The sequence below is a fragment of the Pinus tabuliformis genome, chromosome Q, assembly GCF_031772625.1.
Source record: "Pinus tabuliformis cultivar Carrire ecotype Pingquan chromosome Q, CPIR1, whole genome shotgun sequence".
NCBI lineage: Eukaryota > Viridiplantae > Streptophyta > Pinopsida > Pinales > Pinaceae > Pinus > Pinus tabuliformis.
In genome coordinates, this window is record NC_142296.1 from 321605262 (window position 1) to 321615761 (window position 10500).

General features: G+C 37.1%; 1 protein-coding gene across 3 annotated transcripts in view; it reads right to left on the reverse strand.

Moving 5' to 3' along the window:
• LOC149219475 (Pyridoxamine 5'-phosphate oxidase family protein) overlaps positions 1 to 6342 on the reverse strand; it is a 361917-nt gene extending 355575 nt beyond the window's left edge. For 2 of the 3 annotated variants that reach the window (XR_016249241.1, XM_089384374.1), the window contains exons 1-3: positions 6058 to 6342; positions 5851 to 5900; positions 5632 to 5689 (exon numbers count right to left, since the gene is read on the reverse strand). Coding sequence is in view for 2 of the 3 variants with exons in the window: in XM_089384374.1 (XP_089240500.1) it covers positions 5632 to 5689; positions 5851 to 5900; positions 6058 to 6138 (189 nt within the window). In the remaining variant the exon portion in view is untranslated. The remainder of the gene's footprint in view (positions 1 to 5631; positions 5690 to 5850; positions 5901 to 6057) is intronic. The other variant, XM_089384373.1, reaches the window with a different exon arrangement.
• Positions 6343 to 10500: the final 4158 nt, after the last annotated feature.

The following is a 10500-nucleotide window of genomic DNA, read 5'->3' on the forward strand; positions in this document are numbered from 1 at the left end:
AAGATAGTCATTAGTAGAGATGTAATATTTGATGAATCTTCTCTTTTAAAATCAGATGTTGAAAAGTTGAACAAGAACAGGTATCGCCAAATCAACAAATTCAATTGGAGGCTAGACCTTTTTCAGAAAGTCGAAAGGAAGGAGAGACTTCTGAAGGAAAAGGTGAAGAAGATGCAAAGGAAACTGTTGAAGTTCCAAAACCATTTCAACAACCAGTCACTCTAAGAAGGTCTACAAGGGAAAGAAAAACACTCAAAAGGTATGAAGATTACGCTTCATCTTTTGCATTGATTACCGAAGATGGGGAACCTTCTTGTTATCAGAAAGCAATGGATGATTCAAATAGCAAAAATTGGAAGAAGGCTATGGACGAAGAAATGGATTCCTTAGCCAAGAACAAAACCTAGGATTTACATTGTCCACATTTCACTAGTTTCAATCCCACTTCTTCACCCCTGTGAGCATCACTGTCCACATTTCACTAGTTTCAATCCCACTTCTTCACCCCTTTGAGCATCACCCGATGCAATGAGTGCTAAGTGAACTATTCAAAAATCATGAGAAATTAGTCAGTTACGACTACCTCTCATGGAAATGGTCATACGTTTGAATGACTTACTTAACGCAGTTGAATCCCAAAAATGATATCTAATATAATGCACTGCGTAAATCCCCCATACTTAAATTCAAAAAAGAGTCAAGGGATCTCTACTTGAATGGTTCATGAGGCACAATACTTGCTAAGGTTTTGCAGATGGGGTAGCAAGCTAAGTGGGCTTGATTGTGGGGAAAACTCCAGAGTTAAGCGCGCTTGAGCCAAAGGAGTTCTGGGATGGGTGACCTCCTGGGAAGTCCTGGTTACCGGGTGCAAGCCCCGGAAGTGATGATTGATGCTATGTGATTCGTTCTCCACATTTCACTAGTTTCAATCCCACTTCTTCACCCCTGTGAGCATCACCCGATGCAATGAGTGCTAAGTGAACTATTCAAAAATCATGAGAAATTAGTCAGTTACGACTACCTCTCATGGAAATGGTCATACGTTTGAATGACTTACTTAACGCAGTTGAATCCCAAAAATGATATCTAATATAATGCACTGCGTAAATCCCCCATACTTAAATTCAAAAAAGAGTCAAGGGATCTCTACTTGAATGGTTCATGAGGCACAATACTTGCTAAGGTTTTGCAAATGGGGTAGCAAGCTAAGTGGGCTTGATTGTGGGGAAAACTCCACAGTTAAGCGCGCTTGAGCCAGAGGAGTTCTGGGATGGGTGACCTCCTGGGAAGTCCTGGTTACCGGGTGCAAGCCCCGGAAGTGATGATTGATGCTATGTGATTCGTTCTCCACATTTCACTAGTTTCAATCCCACTTCTTCACCCCTGTGAGCATCACCCGATGCAATGAGTGCTAAGTGAACTATTCAAAAATCATGAGAAATTAGTCAGTTACGACTACCTCTCATGGAAATGGTCATACGTTTGAATGACTTACTTAACGCAGTTGAATCCCAAAAATGATATCTAATAAAACCTGGGATCTTGTAGAACTTCCTAAAGGGAGAAGTGTTGTCGGGTGCAAATGGATCTTCAAATTGAAGCGAAATGTCGATGGTAGTATCGAGCAGTGTTGATAATATCGGTATCGGGAAAATATCGGCGAGGGTCCAGAAAATATCTTATCGGCAATATCGGCGAAAATATCGGCAAAATATCGGCAAATATCGGCAAGCATAAAAAATGCATAATATATTCATTTTTTTTCAGATTTTAAACATATAAAGCAATAACAACATGAAATAAACACATTGGCACATAAATATGAAGAAAACACTAATATATATGATGTCAAATAGAAATGATACATCAAAGGTGATACCAAATCCTACTGATCCCTAATAATTGTCCATTCAAGGACTCAAATGTGGAGAACCAATACAAAATAACATCACATATATAAAAATATCTCATCATCATGAGTTATATGTAGCATAACAAATAAAAATAGCAACTATCTATCTGAAATCACTACCCTCTCCCCCTTTTACGGGAAAACATGATGGGTTGTTTGCCAGGCTTGCCCCTAGTAATAGGAGGCCCTGACCCTGCCTCTGCACCTAATGTCAAATAATGAGTGCTAGGTATGGGGCTATGCTCTCCTATATCTATAGCAGATGGTGTTGATGCCGATGCTCCCGTAGTGTCCTCCTCCTCCTCCTGCTCCTCTGACTCCGAGTCCTCCTCTTGCTGCCCCTGCTCTAATGGATCAACTGCCACTGGCTCTAACCATGAAGGTGACTCCTCCAAGAGGGGCTCCTCAGACTCCACCCTCCACGGAGACAATACATCAATATTTTCTAAGCTAAGTCACATGACACGAGGACACGAGACACGGAGGACACGTAAATACGAGTATTCAATACGAAACACAACGACCTGGAAACAAGACACGGGGGACACATTTTATATATATATATATATATATATACCGAAATATAGTTTTTTATCCATATTAAATTGCAGGTTGCAGCCTATCTAATCAAATTAAAATATAATTACTTCTCAAAGTTCTTAGTTCACTTTAAAAAATAAATAGAATCAAAATTTACTATTTAGAAATTAGAATGTGATATGCTTGGTCTTGATTCTTGAATATTCAATGTTCATTGTTCATGTACAACTTACAAGCACATAAGAAAATAACTAAAGTCTAATCTTATTGATTTCCTCTACCCCTCTTGCGAGAAAATGCCACAGCTTTCCCTTTTCCTCTAGATGTAGATGTTGGTGTTGGTGGAGTTGGCAGTGGAGTTTGATATGCTCTAGAAGCTGAAGAACTAGAAGTAGGAGCTATAGGAGGTAGACCACGTCCTCTACTGGTGGCAGGGGTAGCCTGGGCAAGTGGTGTCACCTGGAAACATTACAAACTCGCAATCCTGAAATCCTAAAAAATTGACAAGTCTGCTGCATTTTGAATGAAATCTAAAATTCTACTTTCTCCATATGAAATCCAATGAGGCCGGAACCACTCTCAAACATCCTGAGTCATTTCATGGTAATGTTAAAAATTTAAGTAAAAGGATGAAAATGAAGATTAAGGAGAATGTCACTTTTACTTTAAGAATTTAACATTACCATGAATACCATATCAATACTAGGGCCTAGAACGCTCAAACCCTCCTTGGTAGAAACCACGTAGCTCTCCCCTTCCTTCTCCAGCAACAAAAAATGAAAATGATATGGAAAAAAACCAAAATCGGATTTTTATAGGCCATGCGGAAAAATTTTACAGTCACTGGGCGATATTTTCGATTATCGCGCGATATTTTCGGAAATATCGGCGATATTTCGGAAATATCGCGATATGAAATATCGCCGAAAATATCGCGATATTTTGTCAGCGATATTTCGGCTCGCCGAAAATATCGCGATATTTCGGCGATATTATCAACACTGGTATCGAGAGGTACAAGGCGAGGCTGGTAGCAAAAGGGTATTCTCAAGTTGAAGGTATTGACTTTCATGAAAATTTTTCACTAGCCGTAAAACTTGTTTCTATTCGTACTATGTTGGCACTAACTGCATTACTTGATCTTGAGTTAAAACAATTAGATGTTAAAACAGCGTTTTTATATGGTGATTTGAATGAAGAGATTTATGTGGAACAATCAGAAGGTTTTGTACAAGGTCGCAGCAGAAAATTAGTTTGCAAGCTCAAAAAATCATTGTAAGGCCTGAGGCAGTCTCCCAAGCAATGGTACAAGAAGTTTAACTCCTTCATGGTGAGCCAGAACTTTACTAGTGAGTATGATCATTGTGTATACTTCAAGAGTTTCAATGGCATATTCATTATCTTGGTTCTGTATGTTGACGATATGCTTATTGCAAGCAAAAGCATGGAAGAGATCAACAGGTTAACGGCTCATCTCTCTAAGACGTTTGATATGAAGGATCTTGGAGCAGCAAAACATATCTTGGGCATGGAGATACACAAAGACGGGAAAAATGGAAAGCTTTGTTTATCACAGCAGAAGTATGTGGAAAGAATACTTGAAAAGTTCAATATGAACAATGTGAAACCTATTAATGTTCCATTAGCTTCCCATTTTAAACTTTGTTCAGTTTTGAGTCCTAGAACTGATGAAGAAAAGAAGTATATGTCTCGTATACCATATGCAAATGCGGTAGGCAACTTAATGTATGCGATGGTATCTACAAGGCCTGACATTTCACATGTAGTTGGAGTTGTCAGCGGATTCATGGCAAATCCAAGATAAGAACATTGGCGAGCAGTGAAATGGGTGCTTCAATATTTGAGAGGCACAAGTGACCATTGCATCATCTTTAATGGTAGTGAAGGATTAGTCTATGGATATGTGGATGTTGATTATACAAGTGATTTGGACAAAAGGAGATTTACTACAGGTTATGTAGTTGCTTCAGATGCCAGTAAAGAAGCAATCTGGTTGAAAGGTCTACTTGATGAGATTGGAAGGACGCAGGAGAAAGTGAATGTATTCTGTGACAGTCAGAGTGCTATTCATTTGGCTACAAATCCAACTTATCACAGCAAGACCAAGCACATTGATGTAAGGTATCATTTTGTGAGACATGTGATCGATGGCAGCAAAGTAGCTCTCAAGAAGGTCCATACACAGGAGAATCGTGCAGACATATTCACGAAGTCAGTTACAGTAGAGAAGTTGCGATGGTGTTTGGCTTCTCTTGGCTTGTAGAAGAGATGATGAATGGGCATGGGCAAGGGATTAGGAAAATTGTTGTCAAGGTGGAGATTGTTGAAATGTGACAACAAAGTAATGTAAATAATGTAATTATGGGTAAATTTGGTTTATTACCGGTCAGTCAGTTGTATAACGAGGAGTTATGTAATGAAGTAAGCCCATATTAATTGGGATTGCCTGAGAGGCTTGTAACCATGGAGAATCATCTTTGATTAATAAAGATTTCCAATCCCTTGCCCCGTGGATGTTTCCTTGACACATTGTCAAGGTTTTACCACACAAAATTTATGTGTTATGTTGTGTATGATTGATTCAGTTTCTATTCAGTTTCCTCCACATATTTCTTCGGTGTTTAATCTTGTTTTATAGATTTAAGTTCAAGGATAAATCGAGTTCGCACAAATCACTGATGTATTGCACTCAAAATATGCCTGATATACACTTCAAGAGTATGAAGCTAGAGGTTGCATAAATCGAATTCACACAAATCACTGATGTATTGAACTCACAATATGCAAGATCAAGAAGCATATCGTACCTGGGTTTAGATGGGTTTGGGCCAGCCCTATATCTTGCGTATATAGCTTAATCAATTGGGTATTCAAAAAGGTGAAGATCTTCACCGCGAGTGCAAAAGATCTTTAATGAATTAGGCATTCAAAAAGGTGAAGATCTTCACCGCGTGTGCAAAAATCTTCAAAACAGATAAGCCCACGGTAAACATTCACAATTAATAGCACTCCTATTGCACACATGCGTGAGTAACATATAAATTATTTCCAATCAACATAAACAAGATCTTAAAAGAGGAAAGAACATACACACATATATATAAAATAATCCTTTTCTCCATAATATATATAAGCCAGAAAAGACAGATCTTGAATACCTTGTGAGTCCGGGAATCTGTGGTAACTTGCAGTTTATCGGTGCCCTCTACAAAGCCTCTGCAAATATGAAATATCGAAAATTCAATATTCAATCTTCACAAATTGTAGTCACACAGTTTTCTATTGACACAATCATAAAAGGAGGAAACACAGTAAGCCACTGGAAACAAAAGGCAAACAAACACAGGAAATTGATAAAGTGGGTATTTGAGGCGTGCCTGAAAACCACTGTTCTATTGGCTGGCCTCCCATCGGGCTTCACTGTGGCCTGGAAAAAACCCAGATCAGATTTTTTGCAGAGACAAATTGACCCACATTCCAAACTGGAGATTCTTGCAAACAAATCAAATTTTAAACTTGGTTGGATGGAATTTCAGACAGACAGGAACACAATATTATATGGAATAAAAGAATGAGGCGATTACAAGTTGAAAATAGGAAGCATGCTTGAGATGAGAATTAGAGTCCAGAGACGCAGAGAGCAGTGGCCGCCACAAAGTTGACATTTTCACACGAAACCAGTGATGTATCTGAAAATAAAAGGCTCATGCATGGAAGGCTGGTATGCCCGAACACACTTCATTAATCGTACTCAACTAAACCATCTAATGCCCCTAAAGTATTCACATCACATTTCAGGGCTGTCGAAGGATGGTAAATTTTAGGGAACATTAAGATAATATGACACTTCATTAATCGTACTCAACTAAACCATCCAATGCCCCTAAAGTATTCACATCACATTTCAAGGGATATCAAAGGGTAGTAAAAAATTTGATATCGAGGGATGGTAAATTTCAGGAAACATTAACATAATATGTATAAGTTGTTTATGTTGGTTAAGACTGTTTTTCTTAAACATCTATTATTTGTGGGGAATAATAGATGTTACAGTGGGGAATTTTTTATGTCATGTTATTAAGCGATTATTGTCACAAAATTTTATTTTATTTTTGAACGTTTTTCATTAGTGGGACTAAAAGATGTTATATATATATTGAGAGTTTTTGATGTCATGCTATTACCAAAAGCGATCGTTACCAAGAAACCTAATATACCTCAAGGCCAAAATGGGGTCAAAACACCCGGCATAGAAATACAAAAATACAAGGGATAGGAATCTCTAGAAGTCAAAACGCAGGGCAAACAGAAGCCTAGATCCAAGGAAAGAAACAACAGAGCATCATAAGTTTGCCTACAAAAACCTCAGACAAGTAAGAAAAAGTCGACCTTCAAGTAAATGCAAAGGCACCAAAGCTAATGATAGATCTCAGGTGTAGGCACTCATACCAAATTTGCCTAGGCAACAAGAAAATCTCACACTTAGAAAGAAGGTCCACCTAAGAAATTTGCGCCCGAAAAATGTGACAGAAAGATAGAGTTCATGGATTGAATTTGCTCCAGCGAATGGGATAATGACGGCACAACAAGAGAGTGTTGTCCCTTGGCCCATTCTATGGTCACTTTCAAATCCCCTGTAATGACAATATCATCCATAGCGTTCCACAAGGCACATCTAAGTACACCCCAAAGGGCCAATACCTCCGCCCTCGTACTGGTACCGATACCACCAGACCAGAAGAAGTGGTAAGTCCAACTAGAGCAAAGGGATATCATGGCACCACATATGCATGAACCACCCACAGAGGCTTGGTCGAAGAATCCAATAGGATAGACATTGTCTAAGCAATATTTGATTAAGAGCTTGTCCCCAAGACAATGTTTGGTTAAGAGCTTGTCTTCGTAAGAAAACAGGTTAACGGCCCAAGACCTAGAGGCATCTAGCAAGAGTGAAAGTTTGCCCCTTTATGGATCATCAGTGGGTAATTCCAGGTGGTGTGGTTTTCCTTAAATAGCAGTGATGAGTTAGTCTGTATTTGCGGATGGCAAACAGTGATGGTTGGCCCCATCACTGATTTGACAATTAAGTTATGATAGATTTTCCCATTGTTTAAAAAATAAGTATAAAATATAGAACAAGAAGTTAAATGGGTAATATGCATAAGTTTTGATATAGAAAAAGTAAGTTAAACGCATATTCTAACAAGGTTTCAAATTTTCCCAGAAAACAATGGAATTTCCAACAAGATTTTGATAAAATTCAGCAAAAATTTTGGGAAATTTGGGTTACATTGTAAATTTTCAAGATTTTGGGTGCCCTAGGCTTTTTGATGGTGCTGAATTTATTTCCACTATCAAAAACAGGGTTGAAGCACTCCTTCTATCAGATTTATTGAGAAAAAATAAAGGTTGGATTCTGGCGATTTGATGACCTCCGGGCAAATTTGTCGCCTCGGTAGACAATGCCTACGTTAAATAGTAATAATAAGTGAGTATAAAAAGTAAATTTGGTTGGTTAAAATTAGAACCTCCCATCGTGTAATAGTGATGAGTATACTCAAAACACTAAATAATATTGGCTTGTACAAAAACACTCTAAACAAATAATTTTACAAGGATAAGCAAGAGCATAAGTATGAACAATAGAGTATTAATCAGCAACCATGATGATCACTACAACAGTTATTCATCATCATTATGGGCCAGCTATCAACAAATCTAGCTAACCTAATAAACCTAGAGTAACTCAATCCAGATTAGGAAGGATGAAGCTTTAAATGGCTAAACACTCTAGGAGGTTACACACTTGGTAATACAAAAGTACTATACTCATGTTATGAGACTCAATGCCAATAGTCTAAAAGCTATTAAAGGTGCTTTATTTCTAGTCACGCCTTCTAATACTATATTTTAATCTAAATAATTAAATTGACATGAGTCAAAACTACATACTATTGGAAAAAATCATAAGATGATGCAGTATCATTAAACATAACATTATTGTGTTGTTTTCGTATCTAAAATAGCACTGCAACACTAATAGTCATCCAAGTCCCCTAAACTCTATGGCCCAGGGAAGGAAATCACCTAACAAGGAAACCTGCAAGGAGAGAGAAGCAAAAAAAAAAGTTATCGACACACAAACTCGACTCATGCCCTTAACATCCTAACAAGCAAATATAATCAAAATAGATGCTTCAAGGTTTTTGTTCACCATCAATTAGAACCTTGCAAGTTTGAGATTCCCAAGTACAACAATTTATTAGCAACAAGAAAACCTGTATAATTAAGCTCCATGTAAAAAATATAATATTAGTTTACACCAGAGTAGAGTTTAGTTTGATTTCTGGTCTACAAAAAAAATTGACCATTGTTTCAAATTTTTCTTTAATATATTCAAAGGTTAAATGGTCCCTATTTATAGTTTTTGTTTTTCCCCAATATTTCAAGTTAATTTGACTTGACATTACTTTCCTTATCCACTAAAAAAAGGTTTGAGACTCGAGTAAAACATTTGATTAGCAACAAGAAAACCTATATAATGAAGCTCCATGTAAAAAATATAATATTAGTTTACATCGGAGTAGAGATTAGTTTAACTTCTGATTTACATAAAAATTTGACCATTGTTTCAAATTTTTCTTTAATATATTCAAAGGTTAAATTGTCCCTATTTATAATTTTTGTTTTTCCCCCAATATTTCAAGTTAGTTTGACTTGACATTACTTTCCTTATCCACTAAAAATGTGTTTGTCTTTAAAGGCTGTAGGGAAAATATATTATAAGCAAAATATAGTGAAAATTAAAATTCTATTCACAATTTTTAAATTCGTAAGATGTTTTCTATTGTTTTTTTTATTCTTAAAGGTTGTAGGGAAAATATAATATTATACAAAAACATAGTGAAAATTAAAATTATATTCATAATTTATAAATTTTGTAGACGAAATATTTCATTGGCCAACAATGCCATGGATGGGATTGTATCTTAAATCATCGCATCGCAAATCAATGTCATACCAATACAACCACGATCCATAACACTGAGTTTCATCGCAAATCTCTTAACAATGTGTGGCTTGCTAAAAGCACTCCACCAACACATAACAGTGTTGCATCCTTGGGCACAAAGGTTGTTGAATGCATTTAATGCACTTCCCACAGCGAAATTGTTATATATACCCACCCCTCTATATATTTTCACCATGATATATTGTCACAAATCTTCCTTGGATACTTGTCTTGCATCGAATGGTAACAAATATTTGTCACCCGAGTTTTGGCGCGACCATTCATTTATCCAATTCCTCACTTTCCGACTTTATATATATATATATATATATATATCTCCAACACTTAAGTCATTTCTCATTCCCCCTTGCAATTCCACCATGGTTTCATATTGTGTCATTGCATTACTACCTTGCGTTGCACACATCACTTTGATATATGAAGTGTCACCCCCTCTTTGCACATCGCTTCACATATTTGTTGAGCAAACAAAGTTTAGTGTTGTGCTATGACACAACTTCTTTGCATAACATGCAATGGAGTTACGCAATGTGTCACATAGTTGTGTCGTGATCTGTCCCCGCAAGGGTACATTACAATGTCACGTCATGACACAATCTTGTTTGATAGCATAACTTTTGCCTTGCACCACAGCACATCTCTCGATTTCATACTACATTGCTCTTTTGCGTCGCACCCCAATTTACTTTTAGCTTTTTAAGTTACTTACTCTAATGGATATCTTTGATCTTCTAGGCTTGGTCAATTTGCAATATTTCAACATATCATCATTTGAAGATATGGCTCCTCCCAAGAGAAGACCTGGATAAGACCATGTGAAGGAAGAATTTGAGGAAAGTCTTATGGCATTAGTGCCCAACTATGTTGATACGAGGTGTTATAAGTCAATTTCTCTGAAGTGGTCAAAAATCTAACATTTGTCCATGAGAAAAGAATATCCAAATGGGGAGGAAGGTATTGGAGTGTACCAAAGTGTCATGAAGTCATGGTTGCA